At 40.5% G+C, this 23801-nt stretch overlaps 1 protein-coding gene across 3 annotated transcripts in view; it reads right to left on the bottom strand.

The window, feature by feature from the left end:
• The window catches only part of acsf3 (acyl-CoA synthetase family member 3), a 34582-nt gene extending 21402 nt beyond the window's left edge, over nucleotides 1-13180 (bottom strand). For 2 of the 3 annotated variants that reach the window (XM_005724239.1, XM_005724241.1), the window contains exons 1-5: nucleotides 13120-13180; nucleotides 9841-10648; nucleotides 7380-7535; nucleotides 3475-3629; nucleotides 1910-2055 (exon numbers count right to left, since the gene is read on the bottom strand). In XM_005724239.1, the coding sequence (XP_005724296.1) occupies nucleotides 1910-2055; nucleotides 3475-3629; nucleotides 7380-7535; nucleotides 9841-10560 (1177 nt within the window). In that variant the 5' untranslated portion in view covers nucleotides 10561-10648; nucleotides 13120-13180. The remainder of the gene's footprint in view (nucleotides 1-1909; nucleotides 2056-3474; nucleotides 3630-7379; nucleotides 7536-9840; nucleotides 10649-13119) is intronic. The other variant, XM_005724240.1, reaches the window with a different exon arrangement.
• Between the last annotated feature and the right edge of the window lie 10621 nt (nucleotides 13181-23801).

Below are 23801 nucleotides of genomic sequence, written 5' to 3'. Positions count from 1 at the left end.
TGAGAAAGAGAAGAAGGTGAGAGTGAAAGAGAGATACCACTCCACTGCTCTTCTGAGAGTGTTTCCTGTGGTTGCTATTGATCCATTTTAACCTACTTAAAAGGCAAGATAGGAACACGCCGACTCAAACAGGCGCAGCCTCGTGCCTACATGTGCTCACACCGTCATACACACACACACACACAGGCAGACATACACATACACTTACACAAATGCTGAGAGGAAACATCAATAAAAACGCAGACCTCTTGAAGCCATTCTTAATAATCACCTGAGAGGAGTCGAACGCAGCCTGCTCGGTTCATGCCAAACATTCAGTGAGCAACAAACAAAACAATACCCTGACAAAACAGGCAGGCAGAGGATTACCAAATCCACTTGCAAGCTAATTAGCTCTACCTGTAAGAGGAAGTGTTGTCTGGGGAACAGGAAAGGAAGAAGACGGTGGAAGAGAAAGAGAGGGAAAGAGAGAGAGAGAGAGACAGAGGAAGAGGGGATGACAGGAGAAGATGGCAACCGCCACTACTCTGACCTCATTTCCAGACCTTGCTTTTGTTTTTGCGTGTGTGAGGGAGGTGTAGTTGGGATCATGGGGTTTTACCTGACATCACGCCAGAGACAACTACCTTTGATTAAAGCACAACGCGTGAAGTTGAAGTACTCACTCAAACTGATGAGGGAGGGTCGAGCAACATCAGAGGTTTTTGGATTATATGTGAAGTAGAACAAAATTTTTGAGAGCATTTTCAAAGTGTAGTATAAACCGGGAACACTGGCTCAATTAAGCAAGGTTTGCTTTTTAAATTATTATTATTTTATGTCGTTCTGTTAAACCACACTGCCTTTCTATTTTTCCAGGATACAGATTTCTAATATATATGTGTATACTTTTAACATAGAGTGGCAGAAATCAGTGATTGCAAGTTTGTTGATTGATAATCATACGTTACCAAATTGTAAACAGCAATGTCAACTCAATGTAGAGCTTAATTACTACACACAGGGAAAAAAAGATAATTACCCTCTTTCCTACAAATCTGAGACATTCGTTTTAGAAGAGAACAACATCCACAGTCACAAAGGCAACCTTGGTTGACTGCCAACCAATCAAATATTCATCATCAATGAAACTGTGACTGACAGACACACTGATGGCAGTATGCTTGGCTAGTTGTGCTGTGCAGTATTTCAGTATTTGGCACCAAAAGATAAATGCACCAAATAACAAACTGATCGAGGGTTGGCCTGATTTAAAAAGAGAGCAGAAAACGCTGCCATTGGTTTGTCATTGAGGGTTTTCAAGAAAAATGCTGATAATCAGATGCCAAACCGATCTTTAAGAGGTTATCTGTATGGCCTCATTTCCTGCCATTGCTTCAGCAGCTGGTTTGTAACCTGACCATATTCTGCTTGGAAGAGCACCAAGACATGCATTTTATTATCAAGTTAGTATTTTGACACCTGAGGTTTCACAACTTTATCATTATGCAAAGGGATAAAGGAGTTTGAAAAAAAAAAAAAACATACGCAGCTGGCGCCCAAACTATACATGTGTCCGGTACTGACTTTGACATTCTAGACAGGTTTTTAGAAGATAATTGAGAATACAGATTTTTGGATGAAGCTAAAATTGTGTAATGCAAGTTTATCTAGCTGAGTGGCTCCAACCATTGTTTACAGGACTCTGCAACAGTGACACGTGGCAGATAAGAAGATAGTGGTGCAAAGTTAAGCAACGTGCAGCGAGTTGCTGACTTGTTTGTGAAATACTTTGCCGGAAAGTTAACTAATGATCCCATGACTTCCCTTTTTAAGATAAGTAACACACATACACATGTAAAAAAAATATTCTTTCTTTACTCATATGTGTGTAAGGTGTGAGAGTACAAGTGCATCCACTTAGTTCAACCTGGGACGCGTGGGCCCTTGAGAGGGTTGGACAGCGCCATGCCGATCTCAGTCATGCCGTAGCGTTCGAGGAGTGTGTGCCCGGTAATCTCCTCCCAGCGCTGCAGAGTGGGAAGCGGGAGAGCAGCCGAGCCTGAAACCATCAGCCTGGAGAGAAAGGGACGGGCATGAGGGACACACGCCAAAAAACACATCTGCAGTTTATATTTTGCCTGAAAAACCTGTGTGAAACATGTAAATGATCTAATTGTTTGCTAATTAGAAACATCAATTTTTGTGCATCTTCTTACACATCTCCAAGGACTTGATTTGTGAGAGTCAGTAAGCATAGGGTTGTGCCTTACAGTATTCTATAAACTGCAGACTGTTTATGAAAAATATACAGAATGCAGCATGGGAGAGATGATTGGCAGCACAAAGGAAGCAAAATAAAAACACAGATGCCACACACACTTGTAAAAGAAACTGTGGCAGTGAAAATTATTAAGAAGCAAAACATGTACTGGAAATGTGGTGTGACATTAATACACCATCCACAAAGGTCAAAAGGTTATCAAGTAGCAAGAAAACATAATAATGTAATAATAATGCATGTCACGAGTGCATACACACAGAAAGGTGACAAACAAATTACAAATGAAAAGAACTACAAGTGTCTCAGGGCCAAAATAAACTTTTAAAAACAGGCTTAATGCTTCTTGGGACTGACTTTGCTTCAGGTTTGAACACTTCAACACTTCTGGGGAGGAGCGCAGTCTGACACGCACGTCAACCACACCTTCATGTGGTTTTCAGCTCGGTAAAAGGAGCAAAGATGGCAAGAGAGGTGAGTTGGACAGGTACATGTTGTTGCTCCAAAAGCAGCTGAAATTGTTAACTGTGGTTTGATGCATAGATCAGGTTTAGACACCTCCGCGGTCAACAGCTGCAGCTGCATCAGTCATTGTTACACAGAACTTGCTGAGGTAGTTGAAGCACTGTAAAACTTCAATTTGTCTCACAAATGAACTTTATTTTCCAATTTTGCTTTTTTGTCTTCTTTGAATGTGAACCGAAAACACTGCCAGGATAGGGTGATGGTCAATGGGCCCAATTGCTAATCACTAACGCATCTGTCAGTTAGCTGAGCTACTAACATACAGATGTTTGGAGCCCAGAGACTGGCTTACAGCCAAACTCAAACGTTTGTGCTGTCATATCCTGCTCTGTCAGGTAAAGTCAAGGCTTCAAGTTGAAGGAGTTTCACCAAAAATACTCTCCATCAAAGTCATCTGGACACGGCTGTCTGCACATACATAAATACTAACAGGAATGATGAAGAGCCCAAAATGAACAAACTCCATAGCAACATTAAATTTCCTCTTTAAATTGCCTAAAGCATCCAACTATTGGGTGATTAAAAAAGATGATAATCTCCCAACTGATGACAAAATGCATTAATATTAACTTTAATTAAGCTCTATACATCCCTGTGAAAAGGACATTTAGGAAACACTGCATAAAAACCCTGCATTAAACCAGCTACTTGTGAGTAAAATCTTGTGGCACAGATTCCACAACCAGTACCTTATTCTCTCTTTGCACAATGCTTTGACAAAGTCCTTCACATGAGGCTGTGTGAAGTGCTGATCATAGTACTGGATCAGCTTAGAGTAAATAGTTGGCACGGCCATGAACACATTAACCATGGGAGCCTTGGAGCTCAACAGCATCTCCCACACCTGTGGGGGGAGAGAGGGAGAGAGATAAGCACAACACATAACTGAAGAAGGAAGGAGGAGGAGGAGAGATAAGGAAAATAAAAGCAGTATATCTAACAGTGGGGCATTGCAGACTAAATTATTAAATCCAGATTCATTCCATTAGTTTTAGAGGGAAAAAAAAGTGACATTTTTTCATTTATTTGATGTAAATGGCAGAATAAAGTCCAGACAGCAGCCTCATATTAAACCTGTCAACATAATGCAGGAAAAAGACAAGCAAAAAATGCCCAGATTTCTAAAAGGTCAGGAGGAAGAAAATAGCCGGCTGCCCCGGACTGGAGCGGTATTGCCGGTCAATTAAAAGACCTCGTGTGCAGCTACTTTTGACAAATGTGCTTTTCGACTGCCACAAAAGGAGCCGCTCCCATCCTCAGCTTCAACAGCGGCGGGCACTAATGGACGCAAACATGTGTCGCCAACTACCAACTATATGCACATCTAAACATACTGTATGAAAATCACATAAACTCACTTGTTCAAGGACAAAGTCATTTTACACACCCGGCCCCGCCCACTCAACCTCATTCCTCACACACGCTCACACATTGCAGTAGACGGCAGAAGGATAGGACGACGGCATGAATTAAATGAAGGTGAACGACGGCTTCTCTAAGTCACTCCCCCCGCACCACAGCCCACCACCAGTGCCCCCCTCCAAGCTGTCTCCTCTCAGGCTACTCGATCTCACTTCTTCTTCATTCATTCTGCCTCTATTTTCCAAGTGCTCCGTTTTCACTCTACTTTCATCTCTGACCCCACATCCTCCCTTCATCCCCCCCCCCTCGTCTCTCACCCCCCTATCTCACATTCACTTACCTTCTCTCTCCATTTCGTAATTTCCTGCTTCACTGCCTCTGCAGTCTCTCTCTCTCTCAGACACATACACACCTAGACACATACTCACACACAGAAAAATGCACTCTCTCCCATCATTGCGCTCACCTGAAGTAACACCACATCCTTCTTAATGTGCCAGCAATTTCTAAACTCTTCCTTCCACTTCTCTTTTGTGTGACCCTCACATCACAGACTCACCCAATCTATTATCTACTAAACTATCTTCCAATCACTTCCTCTGGCTCTAATAAAAACACAAGTCAAACACACAGACAAATACAGCTAAGATGATTAAGATATGCCAACAGTACAATTTAATCAAATCCCAATCCAGTCTCCCAGAGTAGCGTTACAGGCCGATCTAAAAATTGCAAGTAACCTGCGGTTCACGCGAAGAGATACAGAATAAAAGTTTGAAGAGAGAAAAGGATGATTAGCTGAGCGTGCCCTGACCATACTGGGTGGTGTCTATCAAGTGCAGTGAAGCGCTCCCACCAAGCCCACTCTAGGTGGGAGAGGAAGGCAATTTATGTCCGTCAAAGAGCTGGCCTCCACCTAGGGGACAGGATGCGGTGAGAACCGAGAGCTATGGCCTGCATCCTAAACAACTTCATGTGCCCTGCACTCAACGTAAGACCCGAAAACAGTTCTTCCCGAGAAGGCCCGATTGTTGAATGTCAATGTGCCAGCAGTGCTGATTCCTAAAAACTGTCAGGTAAGTTCACTCAGCTCGTCTGTCTCAGTAAAGAACACATCTTTCAGTTTTAAAGTTTTACGTACTGGGAAAACATTTAAAATAATCTGGTCCTTAGTGGATCTAAAATTTGGGTAAATAAAACCTCAGATGAGCAACAATATGTGATCTTCCACTGTTTCATTTAAAAAAAAACAAAAAAAACAAACGAAACCAAACAGCAGAATCAGTGTGTGAAAAACTAAGCAGAGCCTTACAAAACCACAGGAATTAAGAGCGTAAGTAGCAGCCAGATGCTGCTAATCAAATGCACTTGATTAAGCAGAAATTTTGGTAGCTTGCTGGTCTGGAGCATTCAGGTGTGTGTTAACACAATGCCAAGGTGGGAAGACATCAGCAGTGATCTTAGAGAAGCAACTGCGTCGTATTTTAATGTTCGAGCATTTCACTGACCTTACAGTGGAGTAGACCTTGTTTTAATAGCCAAGTCATTAACATAGTAGTATCAGCTATGTAGTTAGCTAAGTTTTTAATTAGTGTTTGCAGGTTCCTACAAACAGACAGCTTTTTTATATTCCTCGTGGATAATAGCTTCAGCTGTAGGCAGATTACCACAGTCCTTGACAGCAGTGTCACATTATCGGTGTCGTAAATGCTTCATGTGAAGCAGAGGTGAAAAACATCAGTGTTCAGGTTGCCAGTGTGTCTGAATTAGCAGATAATAAAAGTTCCTGCTATTGACGTTGATAAGTAGTATCAGTTCTTATATAAGACTTATCCTAATAGTTGACTCTTCCTAGAGAAGGCTGACTGTAACAGAGAGCAACCAGCTATACAGAGTGGCATATGGATTCTTATAGTCAAACACTTTCAAAATGCTTTATCTGTCTGAACTAGACAACTGGTGTATGAAACATTATTTTTAAAATGTCAATTTCACTTTGAATTACAGAACAGGCAGTTGTGAGTATTTCCAAGCAGCATTCCCATCAATCAGGCTACTTAAAAAAATGCCCTTGCCTGTTAGAATTTAAAAATTGATGCCTTAGCCATCCCTCTTGAGGAAAAACAATGACAGTAATATTACATTTGAGTAGTTGCTGTGATGAAGCAGTCAATAAGAAATCAAATAAATTAAAAAAAGAAAAAAAATCCGAGCAACGCTGTTTGAAACCCAGGAACGCTATCTGCTCCCGTCAGTCTAATACAGTACACTTGAAAAAGACTTATCTGTGATTTACTTGATCACAATTCCTGCACTGAAAATTCCCGACACTATCTCCAGGCAAAATCAGAAGAAAAAGAAATCAATGCTGGCCTCTGCTGCCTAGGGTACCCTTCAGAGATCTTAGGGGATAGAAGACGATCGATCACTTCATCAATGTACTGTAACTTCAGGAGGAGGAGTATAAAGGCTCTTTTTTTTCTCTGAAGATGAGAGAAGGGGTTTTGTGGTTTGGCACACAAGGTCAGGGATAACAGTTGAATACTGATAGCTATATTAGTCTAGCAATACCCATGTTGACAGATACACATTTTCTTTAAGGTCGTTTCTTTTTCATTCACCTTAAGTGTCATGAAGTGGTAGACTTCCTGACGTACAAACAAAGAGAGCAAAAAACAGAAAGGCACACACACACACATACATTAAAAATTGTGCATTTACACTTCAATACAGCTACACTTATATACACACACTTAGCACCCCATCTTCCCCTCCCTTCTCAGGGCCAAACAAGCACTATCATCCTTCAATGTCAGCTCATCGATTGATCTGCTGCTTAAGCCCCTGCCGTGTGTCGGCATTGGTCAGATACAAAGCCACACAGGGCAATTCATCACTGAGCCCCAAACACTTAGTTTTGACAGTGTGAGAGGGGGAAAGAGAGGGAGATGCAGACGGAGAGGAGATGAAGCGAGAAGAGAGGAGCAAGAACAAAAGAGCAAAGGGAAAGGGAAGCACCGACTGAGAAAGAGGGATTCATGTGGAAAGAGGTAATGGTCTTTTTTAATCCATCAGGGTTGTCTGCAGACGACCTCTCAATCTGAAAACTGTCTTTGCCTTATGATTAAGTTAGATGGAACCCTAAAAAAAGCCACTTTTGTTCACGGGGGATAATAAAAGACACTGTGTACTGCGCCGAGAGACAGAAGAAGAAGAAGAGTGCATCTCTGACCTTCTGAGGATGGAATTCGGGAAGCATGACACAGGTGGCGCCCACCCAGAGTGGGCACAGCAGCTTGTTAACGACGCCATGAACGTGGTGGAGAGGCAAGGTGTGCAGGATGACATCATTTCTGGACCACGCCCATTCTGAAACCAGACACTGGACCTGAGGGGTGGGACGGAGTGGGTTGTTAAGATGTCATATTGTCTTTACAATAAATTACCTCAGTCAGCTTTCACTGCTACAGACATTTGTTACAATGATCTCCCCTAAGCTGTCGTTTGGTGCTCTTCCAGATGGCAAAATTGATTTTTGTAACTTATTTGAATTCTTCCCCATTGTCACAGTGCGCTATACGAGAGGAGACCAACAACAGCGAGGTTCAAATGAAAGGTTTTATCCTCAGCATACATGTTGCTGTTAGTAGCAGGAGTATCAGGATCCCTGTGTTTTAACAACCTTGATCTTGATCCCTTTTATTGTATTTGTTTTGTTTACTGCATTAAAATTGGGAAAAATAACTTTTAAAAAGGCATTTTATTAAAAATAACATATAATTACGTGTCTGATTTACTGTATTTTTTGTGATGTTGTTTACTTGCTGAACTTTTGGCACCCAGCTAATTGCCACCTGTCCACGTATGAGGTCCGACAAAGTCAAGAGATCCCTGTGAAACTGGTTACAGCCAAAAAGCACAATAATACTAAAAATCATTATAACCTAACCCCACTCCACTCCACTGAGGTGGCTGCTGGTGTAGAAATCTGTAAACACCTCATCAACAGTAATTTCTCCCTCTGTGCTGGGCAAACAAAACACAAAAAAGAACAACATATTCTAAAGTTTATCATCGATGCTCTGCTGCTCTTAATTAAGGGTAGCTTAAACATCAGTGCAAGTCCAACATATACAGTTAGGTCCATAAGTTCTTTGACACTGACACAATTTTATAATTTTTGTCTATTCACATCGCCACAGATGACCACAAATGAGACTGAAGTGCAGATTTTCATCTTTAAATGTAATGCAGTCCCCCATTTTCAGTGACTCAAATATAAGCATTACATAGAAATGGCCACGGTCATGTAAACAATACACACACATAATTTTTAAACTATGCCACCAATAAAAGTATTATTATTTATTAATTTTGTTAAAATGTTTCAAGGTCTAAACTTTGTGAAACCAGGACTTAAATATAGGTAAAAAAACATTTAACTTCATATTCAGCTTATCTATTATTGGTTATATTGACACAAATCTCAGTGAGAACATCACAAAACTAACACATGCAGATCTATAAACTGTATCTATGATTTTCTTCTTAAATTAAAGAACTGTTTAGACACCCCCAGGAGACATATTCCCTGATTAGCATCACCCTCGTTTTTTCCCCACCGTGCTTCCTGAATAATCACTAATTTATGCCATTAAAGATCTCCTGAAGTTTTTCTGTGCAATTTTAAGTGAAACTGACCTACATGCCTGGCAGTGTGGAAAATTAAATCACTCTAAAAGGAGGCAGAACTTCGCTTGAATCTGGTGGGTCTGGAAAACTGAGTGAGTGAATAATTAAGTGAGTCTGTCTGGTTTTTTGTTTTTTTAGTTTTTGAGAGGTAACGTCAGGTTTTTTGGAAAAAAAAAATGCCTGCAGTGAATGCGATCACTAAGGTGCGCTGTGTCCAACATATTGTGCATAATGGTATTTAAAGAGATGAGCATCATGAACAGTGTCAGAGTACTAAATGTCATCAGGGCAAAAAACAAAAGACGTCTCCTGGTCGTACATGGCTGCTCTGAATCATTAAATTAATTCTGACACTTGTGTACATGAGCATCACCAACATGCATGTAGAACACTGAAAATGGTTGCCTGTACAAAATAACGTAAACAGAAATTTACCTTCACGTCTCCCCCCCTCACAGGAACTTTAATTTTCTATGAAGTCACATTGATGGCCAAAAACATCAAATGATTTAAACAGATGCACTTCTGTAGTTTAATGCCAAACAAAATTATTCGTCAGGCCTTCCGTCAAATTTATTTTTTTCCCAATAAATGAAGCTTAATTAACCTTTTCTTTGTTTAAAATTTTCAGTTGTATAAATAAAACTGACTTTACAAAAGAAAAAAATGTAAACAGAAATCCAGCAAAAACCTTCATTCCTTAAAAAATAATCTTTCCAAGCAACAATTATGAAATCTTACAATAAGATAGGACTTATTTTTTATTGAATACTGTTATTAAGGACTTATACATTAGAAGAACACAAATAAAACCTAAACATTTAATAAATAACTGACATAAACTGATTTTAGTTGTACATTCACATACTGTAGCTTACAGCAAACCATGAATGCACTGTTAAAAGGTCTAATTTAAGAGACCCATAACCCTATGATAAAAAAAAGAAAAGCTAATAGCTTAATTTACTTTGGCTCCAGTGTAATTAATAGACATAATTTACCATTGCTTGGACGCTGCCGTGTGTATGCAGAACCCCTTTGGGTCGCCCTGTTGTTCCACTGGTGTAGATGATCATAGCTGGTAGATCAGCCCAGTCTGTGATGGCTGTCTCCTTCTCCTGTGCGTCTTCCTCACATAAAGCATCCAGGTCAGAAGTAGGGGGCAGCTTCAGACACGGCAGCCCGAGCTTCTGTGCCAGAGGTTCGAGGGTTTCAGTGTAGGGGTCCGCTGCCAGCAGCAGCGAAGTCTGGGAATCAGAAATGATGTACTCCAGTTCTGCCGGTGGGTGTTTTCGGTAGAGTGGCACCGCCGTCCCACCACTCATCCAAGTGGCCCACTGTGCTACTGTATAGGAGGCATCATTAGCACACAGGAAGGAGACGCGTTTTCCTTCCAGACCTCCAAAGTCTGAGTTCAGAGCTGTACCGATTCTATTTGCAAGACCTAAACTGCGGCAGTACAGCTGCTTGTAGCTGTGGCTACCACTGCTGTCTATGACTGCAAGCTTTTCTCCATACACTGGAGCTCTGGCAAACACCGGCTTCTGGTTTAGCCTTGATGAAGGTGCTGTAGTCCAGCGATGAGCCTTTCTCAGACCTGCCTGTCTTAAAATCCATTGCCCTGGCTCCAATGGACAATAAGTTAAGGAAAAGGCAGGTTTCCAGTGAGGCAAAGTCCACTTCAAATAGTGGCAAGTAGCGGTTATACATCCTGGCAGCATGTTTGACTTTTAGTTGTTTATACGCTCCACAGTTAGAAGCTCATTACGGCTCCATCATCAGTATCTTACATCTGCTCATAGTGAATATCTGTGGGTTGAAGTGAAAAACATTTGCGCTTAGTTTGATGAAGCAACACACAAAGTCATAAAGCCAATTAACTTTGATCACCAGGGATTCTTTCTGTGACAATTAACCATCTGATTAACCACTAGTTTTGGGTTTTTGTAGATCTGCTGGTTGATGGTTACGAATACAAAACAAGCGCACTGATGTGGTCAGCTTGATAAAATAAATAACTGTTTAATTAAGCAACAAAGAAGATGATCTGGTTCCACCAGTGTTTGAATTTTTCATATATTATTTCCAAAATAATTACAGGAATCACTCAGAGATACAGACAGTCACTGGCTGAATTACATCAGTACTACTGAGCACCGTTTCACTCAGTGCCAAAGTTTGGTAGCAGAACACATCTGGGATAGAGGAAGAAAGGGAGTGAGACCACGTGGCATCACTCAAAAAACACACAGGACTTTAGCACATCTGTCACCAGAGTATAAGAAATTGAACCCGTGAATGATGATAATGAAATTTTTAGTGAGACATCGACATTTTCTTCAGATCATTAATTAGGCAGTTGGATCGGTTGTTGTCAGAGAAACGGGCCTTCTTTCACTGTGTTGGTTGACATTTTAACGTGGCATTTTTACACTGGCTGCACTGAGATTTCTTATCAGCCTGGTATTTACAGTAAACAAGCACACTGTGTTAGATAGTGTGTCTGCAACCTTAGTATCTAAGCATAGACAATGCTATTTAATATTGCAGCGTGCAAGAACTGTGACTGTGACATCAGCCTCAGACACTATCAGACAGTTTCAAATGGTGTTGGTTTGACGTGTAAAATGTTGTGAATAAATAAAAAAATGCTTTAACTGAGAAGTTTTGACCCATTTTGTGAGATACATTTTTGAATGTATTATTTCAAAATAAGTAGAGTCCTGAAAAACACGCTGTGAAACCGCAGATGCTGGGCAATTTCAAATACCTGAGGCTAGTAACACAACCACTCTTATAAAAAAGCTCTGAATGACTTTTGACCTGAGGCCTTTAATCCTCAGGGACTTGTACTGGGACACCACTCAGAGCTTTCTGACAGGTTGCTTCACCACATGGTAGAGCAGTAACAGCAGGGACTATAACATCCAAGAAAGGGTGGTGGCAATGCAAAAAATATAACTCATAAAGGATCAATCTCATTCACACAGCAGTCTGAGACAAACACACAATGAACATTAACCTTTGTACTCTATATAGTTAATGGTTTATGGGTCAATCCATGTCAGCTGACCAAATACTTTAAACTACAAGAATATACACTCTGGGATCATGAATGCTGCCTGAACATATGAATTAAACTAATGTTAAACTAAACATATGACTCTTTCTAAAAATTATTTATGGGAAGGGGGGCTGAACACCACCACAAGTTTTAGACTACAAGACAAAAGCCTTTCTAGATTTTTTTAGGTGGTTTTATATTTTTGGAATATCACAATAACTTGTTTTTTTTGTCATAAAAACAAGAAAACATGACGAAAAATATATTATTATTAAACAGGCAATACAAAACCAATTCATGTTTTCCTATGAGCCAAGTCAGAGAAATTATGGAACATTCACACACTAAAACGACTTTTTTCTTTTAAGGAATGCAAATAAATAACAACTACAACTGGAATTAAAAATAAAAATATTTTTTTCTATAAAACTATGGTTGAGAATGCATCAACAATAATGACATATTAGCATAAAGAACTGATTTTGATTTGATCTTCAAGAAATTATGATTTGAATAGTTTCATGGTACAGAGTACACCTCATATGTGGAAATCAGTGTTCCCAATTTCAAGGCCTGGGTGTTTTATATTGACCTTTGCTACAGATTTCCCGTCACAGTAGCGGATATTTACCCGAATACTTAAAATTACTCAAGGAATTCTCTAGATGCATCTATTTGAAATGGCTCCAACTGATAGAAAGAAAAAGCTTGAAAATGCCCCTGACTTCAACAGAAATGACTTCTCCAGGCTGGGGATTTTTCTAAAATTCTAAAAATCGGTCAATTAAGCTTTCACTGTTATAGTAGTTACTTAACATATATTGCGCTATTATTGTAAATTATTATTGTAAATTATTATTTTAATCAATGATTAACAACATCGTGACTCTTTAATAGCATTAACATCATCCAGTCACTTGTCGACTTAAACAGCTTTAAACAGCAACACCGTGAAGTTACAGGAGGACGGACGATGACGAGGATGACCACCGACCGAAATAACCTCTTCATCTTAACGCCACTGTGTTCAGTCCAGGTGACTCTGACCGTCTCTGACTTTCACTTTATTCAGCGAGGACAGGTGACCGGACATCAGCCATGACATGAACGGTACACCTCCGCGTTTGACGGCTACAAACACAACGATATCTCGTAAAATAACACCCAGTTTCACTGTCTACACCTTTCTCTGTTAACTATTTCACTTTCACCTTACCTACAATAATAGTCGGCATTTCTTGGAGTGAAGGACAGTGCCACAACATTAAGCGTCCGGTTTGAAACAATAGTGGTTTAAACAGTTCCCGTCTCGTAAGTACACAGCACAAAGCCAGTTTCTGCAGGGTGGTTGACACTTTAAATACGCAGCTTTAATAACCCTTGAACAATGTTTTAAATGATTTTTAATGATCTTACTTTATTAGTCTACAAAATAAAAACTTACATAAAATAAAATGACAATCACACATTCAAAGCATGTCTGGATATAGCAACGCAAAACCTATGATCTTGTCTCTGCCTATCACTGTACTGCTGCTTTAAAACTCAATTAATTTTCCTATTTTGATGATTAAAGGGGCAAAACAATAATAAGAAATGAGTTAAATATCAGGCCAACAAAAAGATAGTTTCAGATAACTAAATCCTTAATTATAAACAAACTAGCATGAGCTGTGTTTTTCTGTCATCCCGTGGTTATTAACTCAGCTTGGCAGTTGTTGGCATAACCTCCACCCACTTTACTGAGGACCTGCAGATCCAGTGGAGAAGCTGCTCGCCAGAGAGGAGGACACGGGAGGGGAGAGCGGGACGTATACGCAGCCGCTCCACACAGTGCTGTGTTTTAGATCACGTGCCAGTCCCACCACGCAGTGTGCCAACTAGCTTGGCTGGCTTCATCATCACAGTGCAAGTGGGCACATTCAGCCGCCAGCTGGCAGTCGCGGGCCTCAGATAAGAGAATGGTACAGACATGGCACACGTTCAAAAAGTTTTCACTTCCCTCCCCAAACCCCCTACACTGCAAACGAGGATGGCATGTTCCTAAAAACTGGAGCCTTTGTTTCTCAGTGCTCCCCTCCACTCTCAGGAATAGTGGCAAAGACCACTCGTTCCCATTCGCAGGGAAAATGCTATTGAAGGGAATGCTATGCTACCCCAGCAACTATGTAATTTCCAGAGAATCCTTTATTTGTAGGGAATTTGGAGTCTTCAGTGTTTTTCTGACGCAGATGGCGCTGCCAGATTTTCGAAGGATTCAACTCAAAAATGACCGAATGTCATCTCTGATGTAACGAAATAAGGCGCAGAAGACCCGTGTTTTTGGATTTGTTTCCTGGAAGTTGGCCATGTCTTCGACGTGCGTTATGTGGGGACGGGAATCTGAGCCAGAGATTTATTTACAGCTACTTGTGACATGCAGGGATGGATGAACAGGGGAGGATAATAAAGACACGCTTGTCATGTAAGGACGAGACACGGCTATCGCAAGGAGTTACGGTTTTGGCTACATTGCGAAAAACGAGGGTTAGATGCAGTATATAGTAAGCAGAGGCTGGCATTCTGCTGTGGTGGCCTCCTGCCAGCGCGCCATTCAAAAAAGAACACCTTAAAGGATTTCGCCACTGATGGGCAGGATGGCCGCAAGCAGGCGCCAACTCTCATCTTGGCAAGGGACGGCATCAGAGGAAAAGAGAAAAGAGGGGACCCCCCACAGATCTGTGAGAGTGGCTGAGATGGTAACACAAACCGTGGGGAGTACCCAGGCATGTGTCAGGTTGGCATCAATGTGAGAATGTCTTGGCAAGCGTGCCGTTCTTTCCCCTCCCACCCCAGCTCACACACAAACACACTGTTGCCCTGCTTGGAACACATGGTACATCAGCAGCGGCATCTGGCCACGCTGACTCCTGGCAGCTGCGCTTCGTCTTCGCCAGTTGGGAGTCTTGGCACTGCCACTTCATCAACTACCTGTGGCTCCTCCTGGGTAAAAAAGGCGAGCGATGAATTATTCCGAGGCTGCAGCTGCAAACTTGACTTTCATCCAAGAGATTGGATGTAAACATATGACTGCCTCACGGAGCACATGCCACCCACATGCTAATGCACGGTTGACGACGTTGCTTGTGTCTTGCGCAAAGGGACATGGGTGTCCTTGCGCGATGGTGCGGTTCACTTTAAGGGAAAGTTAAAGGCTTGTGATAGAAGAAGCAGATGCAACTGGAAGCTTTTGCTTGACAAAAACAGATTTGAAAGCTTCAAAATAAGAAAAACCAAATTGAGAAAAAGACACATTTAAGAGGCAGCGACACAGCTTTCTGAAGGACATAGGAATTTGAGCTTAGGGATCTTCATACAGCGGCATCAGCATGTCTTATTGTGTTGGGAAATAGCGTTGAATAGGCAAATCGAAAAGCCAAGGATTACTCTGAAAGGAATCTCACTACCATTTTGATAATGAACAAATGGACCTTTCAACTCTACAATTACCGCCTTACATTCCAGTTCTAATGGAGGTTTTGACAACTGAGGGCATTTATCTGAGGTTTTTTGAATTCATTTCAGCTGTGACATCATGGATTGATGGCAAAGGTTAGGAAGATTACCTCCAAATGGAAGAAGAATTTTCGATAAAATCTTTGGGAGATGTGATCATAAAGCCAATAGACAGTATTCCCTGATGTTAATTTGTTTAAAGCTCTGTAGTTTTTTTTAAACTCTTGTCACAAATCATATCGTCTGCTGTTTCATAGCTGAGCTGCATTTAATGCCAGCTCTTCTCCATCATTCCAGAAAGGTTTGGGGGATTTCCTGAACTCTCAATTGATTTTTCTTGCGCTGAACACCTCGTGGCAAAAACCCAAATGTTTCAGTTTATCCCAAATGTCAGCTCTTCTTCCATCCAAGGCTGTTAGTAGTGATCCAAAAAGAAGAAGAAGAAAAAAAAATTACATTGTGTTTACAACGAGCCTTGTTGAGTTTTAATGACATTATGGGCACCCAGTCAAGTTATCGATCACATATTTTTTGTTTATGTTTATACATTAGGTAAAGTGAAGGCAGGCAGAGAAGGGAAGAGACATTAAGACGGCAAAAGGCCAAATGAAACACGAGGAATTCTTGCTATCCCCTCGCTTTCTGCAGAGTTCATGTTCTTCTCTCGGCTACTCGAGAACTGCCTGACCCAATTTGAATTCAAAACTTGTTGTGTTAGTATTTTTTCATCCTTGTTTCGAGAGCAACGTTGTTGGCAAGCTGTTAAAATCTGTCAAAAGTTGAATAAATCACTCACTTGAACACACACACACACACACACACACACACACACACACACACACACACACACATTCTCACTTTTTTTTCTGTGGGTGTTAGTCATCTGACAGTGACCCAGTGGGAGTTTTTTTCTCCATCTGTGTCAGTCTGACCCATTTTTGCCCTCGGCCACATCCAACTGTTCCATGTCCCAAACATATGTGTGGTGGCAGGGGGATAAGCGAACCATCGCCGCGCGGGACCTGCAGACACACTGCAGATATGACACTGGACCCTGCTCTCCTGTCTGTCTGCTTCCCATAGCATATGTCATCACTGCTTCTTCTGCTTCTTTTCCTCCCCTGAGTCAGACGTGTTTCATCAGATTTGATTATCTGATGATGTGAAATTAATTTGTGCCTCCTTCTTTTCTATACTGGCCTCAGTTTGTCATCCTGAGTCTGCATCTGTCTCATTAACTAATTTTTTATTGAATGTGCACCTAGGGCTGGGCAATATGGCCTAAAATCCATATCACGGTATAATTTGAAGCATGTGCGGTAACGATATATATCGCGATATATTTTTTTCTTCTGTATAATGTATTTTACACACTGTAAGGCACACTTAAAATCCTTTCATTTTCTCAAAAATCGACAGTGTGCCTTATGTATGAATTCTGGTTGTGCTTACTGACCTCGAACCGATTTTATGTGCTACACAGCGCACAGAAATCTGTCAAAAAATGTTTTAGTTCGACTTTGGTAAGCTATGAAGCCGCACCGCTTGATGGATTGTCGGAGCATTACGGCTGTCAGGAGCCTCGCGGAGTAATCTGGGTCCTAAATTCTTTAATAAAATGATTAACGTTGCTGCCTTACCAGGTGTAACAATTAAGTTTAACATCCAGGCATCCATGAAAACAGAATTTATTACATTTAACAAAGTTAGAAGTTAGCAAGAAGTTAGCTCACTAGTTTCCACCTAAATATATATTGCATGTTCTGACTGAGAGATTTCTGAAAAATTCAAACGTACAGCTCTGCTATCACTTCCAACATAAATGAAGACAGAAAACTAAACAGCAGTGACTTTTGTAGGGTTACTGAAGTTGGGCTAGCTGGTATATAATGATGCTGCGCGATCGCTAGCTACACAGCTATGTTAGCATAACATTAACACAGTGAAGCTGGAGGATGAGCGCTAACTTTTTTCCACTTGATGAAAGTTAATGTGAGAGTTTCTGGTGGTTAGGGGCAAATGCAATCACATGGCAGGATGCTGTAAACGGACCAAACTTCAGTCAGGAAAACAACTGAGATAATCCATCCACAATACAAGGTTAGTCATTAATATACTGCAACAGCATGGGAATAGAGCAGCTGCGAGAGAATTCAGCATTAATGAAAAAAACAAAAACAAAAACAAAAAAACTCACAAATTTCCATAATGAGACATCGAAATCTAGCACATGCTTTGATGAGGGGTAGGGAAGTGGAGGAAGCTCAGGGTTCGGCTTTCCTCATTTTCCAAAAGTGCTTCGTCTCTTTGTTATTACTGTCGCCCAGCATAATTTGCAGATGATGTTGTTTGTAGCCGCTGCAATGCTTTCGACCAAAACAGGCGCAGCTTAATGACACCATCAACATGCGCTATCGTGGTAGAGCGGTATACTGTTGGCCAAATTTATATCGTTTCTACCGTATACCGTTTATACCGCCCACCCCTATGTGCACCTTTTATATTTCTTCTGTTTCTGCTGGCCAGCTCTGGAGTGGGCCCTTGACTTGGTGGACTGACTTCATTATCTATGCAGAGTATAACATTAGCCATTTAAGGGCAAAATTGCCCAAGTAGAAGAGGGATTGTTTTTTTCCTTCAAGTTGTCCATGTTGGCAGATGAGATGGTTTCATTGCACAGAGCCAGGACTCACTGGGGACTAAGGGGTGTGAGGCACATATGGGCAAACAGGCTGCTGATGAGCTGCTTATATGAGCCTCTCATCATGGCCTTAGAGAGTGATATCTCCACCAGAGGATTTAAAGTGGCTGTGTGCGGTGGATGTGCATTGTGTGGTTTGGCACCACAACTTGGACTCATGCCTCATGGAGAGCAGATATGTTTGTCTGCATAGATGTTCTCACTCAAAATATCGAGCTCCATCCGGGGGGCGAACACTGTAGAACAGAAAAGGGAACATAAAAATGCCCGAAACTGGAATTTACACGTTCTCTGAATAACCGAGGGAGACGGTGCGGTCAAATGGACAGAATAAAGTTGATTTAACTGTAGTCTTAAGCTTACTCACCCTCTAAATAAATTCTATCTAACTTCCTGACCTACTGGCTGTAATAGGCTTTAGACTGCTCAAGAATTTTTTGATAGCTTTCCACTAATGCCTTATTGATTCTCCTCTTTCCCTTTTAACTCTCTCATATGGAAATGGAAACTATTCTGCTAGACGGACAATCAGGGCCTTGGCCTGGCTTTCTCATTCACCTCACTCCCTCTGTCCTGCATCGTCAACATTACGCTGCCTGCAAACATTCAAAGTGTTAAATCGTCTCATTCAAACAAGCGTAACATGCTGTTGTGCTGTATTACAACCAGATGTAAACTGAAATCATTTTCTCTTCAGTCACCTTTTTGTTTAGAAACATGCTGATAAGGAAACTTGGATAAAAGTAGAGTTCACACCAGGAGGTGGCTGTTCGCATTGTTTCCCAAAGTCTGTAAAATGTTTGCCATGTTGATATCTGTGTGGTTTAAGTGACTGCGCAAGAGAAAGATTTCCAATACATGCTTTCCAATAGGGTTTCTTTGAATTTATTTTTCTACTTGGCAGCCATCTGTCTTGCTCCATCTCCTACAAACATGCCCATAGCACAGCATAAGCAGCTACACACACCCTCACTTGCCCTACACACATAACATAGACACAGGGAGAAACGCACACACGGAGGCTGCCAGGATGCTTGGGTGGTGTGTTGTTCTCTGGGAGACAGTGCCATATGCTGTCTAGCCTCCCAGGGAGGGCAGAGCCTGCCGCTGTACTGTGTGTCCTGACTCTTAGGGAAACCCACTGCAGTGCAACACCTCACCTACTGGTAGTCCTGAAAAGATTTTTCAACTTGAAGTCTACACAGAGACTGCAAATGTGAGATATTGAGTTAGTTTATCTCAATGACTAAATTTGTTTTATTTCTTTTAACCAAAGTAAATGTGAATATTTTTATTTTGTTGTTAATTTTATGGAGTTTACTCAGGGGAAAATGATTTAAAACAACAAATGTACTCTTTTACAAAGTATAATGTTCTTTTTATTTATGTCATTGTGTCTTAGCATCTCCTTTTATTAGCTGTTATAGCACTTAATGTTGTTATTTATTTTAGTCTTTTTGTGTTTAGTGCTCTGTAACTGTTTGTCTTTGAAAAGTCTACTTGTTTTTGTTACAATCTTTATGAGAAAGAAAATAAATAACTGACACGATACATACAGAAGAAAGAGATCCACGCAGGGCAGCCTCATTAGCTTTTGTTGAAGTCTGTTTCTGATACCTGTGGAAATAATCAACGCCTTCAGATTTCTTTTATTTTAGTTATTTACTTTATATACTTGCCTTTACTTTTTTTTTTTACACTTACAAAAACAAAACAAAGCAGGGTAAAAATTAAGAAAACTATATGGTGAGCCCACCAAAAATCTAATGTCAACCAGAATTTTTATTTGTCCAATTTTTACAATTTTACAATAAAAAAGAAGTAGGTTCTGTAGAAACACACTACATGTGTGTGTCTCTATCTTGCTGGATGATAAAAAGGGCTACCAGCAGAACAGCAAACACTTCTAGGGGTAAAGAGCTGCTGAGATGGAGTCTAGACAATGACTAACCTTAAAGTGAGAGCACCTGTCAATGCCTCTGCACATCTGCAGATGAGAAGTCTTGAAAATTCATTATAGCTTGAGAGAGTTCAGTCGTGACACACAGGGTCTCTTAAAACCAATGGATTTGTGCTTTCTCCTCTTTCTGAGTGAAGGTGAGACAGATGAAATACAGATGGTAAAATCACAGAGTGCAGCACGGTGGAAAGAGTGTTTGGATACCTTTGGTCAGAAGTGGCGGTGGGTGTGTTTGTTGAAAGGGGATGCAGGAAAGAGTGGGTGTAAGAGTGCGTTTGTGCAATGACTTGAGGGGTAGGGGACGCGTGTTCAGAATTTATCTTATCTGTGTGTTCATTACTACTTTGCATTTTAGGCAGAGAGCTTGGGTGCTCCACTAAATCGCAGGAAGGATTGTTAGACACGCGTGTTATTAATTTTTTCAGGGTCCCTGTGGCGTCTGTATGAATCTTAATGCTGCTGACTGGGCTGCAGCTCTATCGACTTTCTTTAAAATATGAAGAAGCTTTGCTGGAAGCGCCTGGGGTCATTAGCTGAAGAGTAGGCGCAAATCCCTCACCGAGCCTGCTCCGGCTTCGCCATGTTAAATGTGCTCTTAAAATATTCATAATCATACTCTTGCCTGCACTCACATACACACACATGCATACACACGCGCGCGCACACACACACACACACACACACACACACACACGTATGCACACAGACAAAGCACCAGAGACATAAGGGGATCAATATTAAAATGTATTCCTGTTCTGGTGTGCGGTTAATTAGCTGCGGTTCTTTTAAACCATGAAGTTTGAGAACAGATTAACAGTATCTTTTTGTACACAAGATAATATTTACTTGTGCTCCATCTATGCAGGCATATATGAAATGCACATCAGAAGATGTTGACACATAAAAAACAAACACACACACACAGATTTGATTTTGTGTTCGCACTTCTTTCATGTAATCATATGAGAAATACGCAGTGGCTTCTGTTTCACCGAGATGCTGCTATAATTTCTATATTTGTGTGTTTCTGTATTTCAGGGTGGCTTTGCATGAAATTTGCATTAAATGCTCACAAGCTGCCATTTGATCCACTGTACTTAAACAGCAGTTTCAGTTAGTTTACTGTCTGTTCTTTCTCTTGCTTTTATTTCCATATGTTTTTATGTTAAAATGCTGGTTTGCAATAACTAGACTCAGGTATGGTTTAATTACCTGAATGAGTTTACAAACAAAATCAAAATGTGGACATTTTACAGCTTAAAAAGACTATTTTGATCATTCAAGTACAGACCTTTGAGTGCAGGTTAGAAACTGGTTTACATACCAGCATGAAATAACTGAAGTGCAGCTCTTATTGCTTCGTGTGTTTGTGAAAGTTTAACCTTGAGCTGCAGCATACTTTCCTGGATTTTAGGACAGTATTTTATTACAGTCTATATAATCACTCCATCCACTTTCTGCCTTCTGAGTTGGAAACGTGCAAATATTCATTTAGAAAAAATGAAAATATATAAACCCGAAGTAACATAGCATGGTCCTGTTTAGGCCAGGTAAATAATTCAGGTGACAGTTCGACAAGTTCCCCGTGATCTTTTATATCTCTCCAAAAGACGTATTTTTAAAAGTCGATTTTCCAGTTTAAGCTACTTTTATGTTGTCTCCTGTTATGTTTCATCATCTCTTCTTACTGATTATTTTGAATTATTTCATGTTGCTTTTAATTTATTTGTTTTTAATTTTTAAATGTGTCTATTTATTGCTTGTGCTGCTAGTTTCCCCCTCCCTATGATGTATAATTTTGAAACTTTTATTACAGTCTGTTTCATCACGTCTGTCTTTGAAAGGTGCCTCGAAAAGTTGTTATATAAATAAAACTTATAGATGTTCACATGGCATAAAGAAGAGAGGAGGTTGTTTAACTGTAGTGGTACGAGTTTCTTGAATTAATTGTGTTTTGGTATATTGTGATTTAAATATTGCTGATATTTAAAATCCTCTTTTGCTTTGTCAGCAAAAAACAGAACATGATATCAGTCGTCAGCAATCTTTTCTCTTCTTCTACACTGAATTTCATTATAACACTTGTTAAACACAGGTCATACAATAGGCGCCTGAAGTAGATGTACTTTTCTGGGACTTGACACATTTACAGGCCAATTTAATGAACACAAATAAAGAGTAAATCTACCTCTGTTAAGATCTACAGAGAAACGGGTTCCTCTGAGGTGTAAAGCAATGACCATGAATTGTAATTTTCTTCTGGTTTGAGTCCTTTTTTCCCCATCCTTTCCTGTCATGTCTCTTCTGGGGGCTCTCTAATAAAGACATAAAGTGTCCTTAAAGTACTGATAAAAGAGAATATTAATACAGGTCAGCCACACATCCTTAAAAAGCCATGACACTAAACCATGTTATTTAAACAGCTTTGACATCATAAAATTAATTCCAGGTTCCCTGCTTTCTAGTAGCTGAAATTACACATGCTAACAGTACACAGACTCTATCATTTGCCACAAAAGAACTGAACTAAGGTAAATTAGCTACTCCCAGTCTTCTCTTCGCCAGTCCCCGCATTTCTCTTTCGCTCCATCTCTTGTCTGGCAAATGTTTAAAATGGCAGTAATGATTGATTAGATGATGAATAACAGTGGAATGAGGTCAGATTACTTAAAGGTTCTGTTTTAAAGCTGTGGACATTGACTGGCTTATGTGATAATTATTTTTAGCCTGGTATTAGCTATTGGACATCGAATATGACCATAACATGATAGCTTTCATTAGGTGCCCTGAAACCAGCAGTAATTTATATGTGCAAACAGACATGTATGATGATGTCAATAAAAAAATGGTGCTAGTATTATTTCAGTAATAATTTGTACAGTAAAGAGATATCAGCTGTGCAAGTCATTAGCTGAATGTGACCTGCGTGGCACGTGCTATTTTTAACCCCGTTTGATTTGAACAGGGGTTAAGTTACGGCCCATCAAAGGACTCCAACATGTCCGAGACAGGTGCTGCAATGGAGATGAGATCAAAACAATCATGTTGCTACAGAAAGGCGGCACAGCTTGCTTAATTGAGGCCTGTTTGTGTGGCACGCTTCTGGACAATGGATCAGGACTGGCAGATGTATTGTGGAGAGGGGGGGAGTTGAATGACACGCACAAAGCCACTGAGAACAATACTGCAGAAATAATTGGGGAAGGCAAGTCTATGTGTGTTTGTGTGTGCGTTTGTCTAGGAAGAGACAAAAATCAGGGGACTCATAAGTCTATAAGTTACACACATTCTGTTATTTAGCAAAGTTTGAATACTGCTATTAAAATTAAATCCTATGTTTTTAAAATTACATGAGTGACACCCCTAATTTCCTTACATGTTGTTAACAAAATCTGAAATAAATGCAATGACTTATTGAAACATGTACAAACATGGAAATGCAGAATGTAGGACAAGAACCAGTTCTAGCAAGCTTAAAAGTCAATATTTGGTATGGTACCTTTTTGGTACCTTTATCCTTCAAAACAGTCTGAACTCGCTCATCATTTCTTTAAGCAGTCTTCAGGAATAGTTCTCCAGGGTTCTTGAAGGACATTCAAAGCTCTTCTTTGGATGTTGGCTTCCTTTCTGTCCTGTTCTCTGTCAAGATGATGTCACATTGCTTCAATAATGTTGAGGTCCGGACTCCAGGGAAGCCAACCCAGTACTTCTTGACAGCCAACCTTCCACTGAGACCATTTCA

This window comes from Pundamilia nyererei, unplaced genomic scaffold (assembly GCF_000239375.1).
Source record: "Pundamilia nyererei isolate P.nyererei 1_Seehausen unplaced genomic scaffold, PunNye1.0 scaffold00011, whole genome shotgun sequence".
NCBI lineage: Eukaryota > Metazoa > Chordata > Actinopteri > Cichliformes > Cichlidae > Pundamilia > Pundamilia nyererei.
The sequence above is the reverse complement of the archived record's forward strand: the minus strand, read 5'-3'. Positions and strand labels throughout refer to the sequence as shown.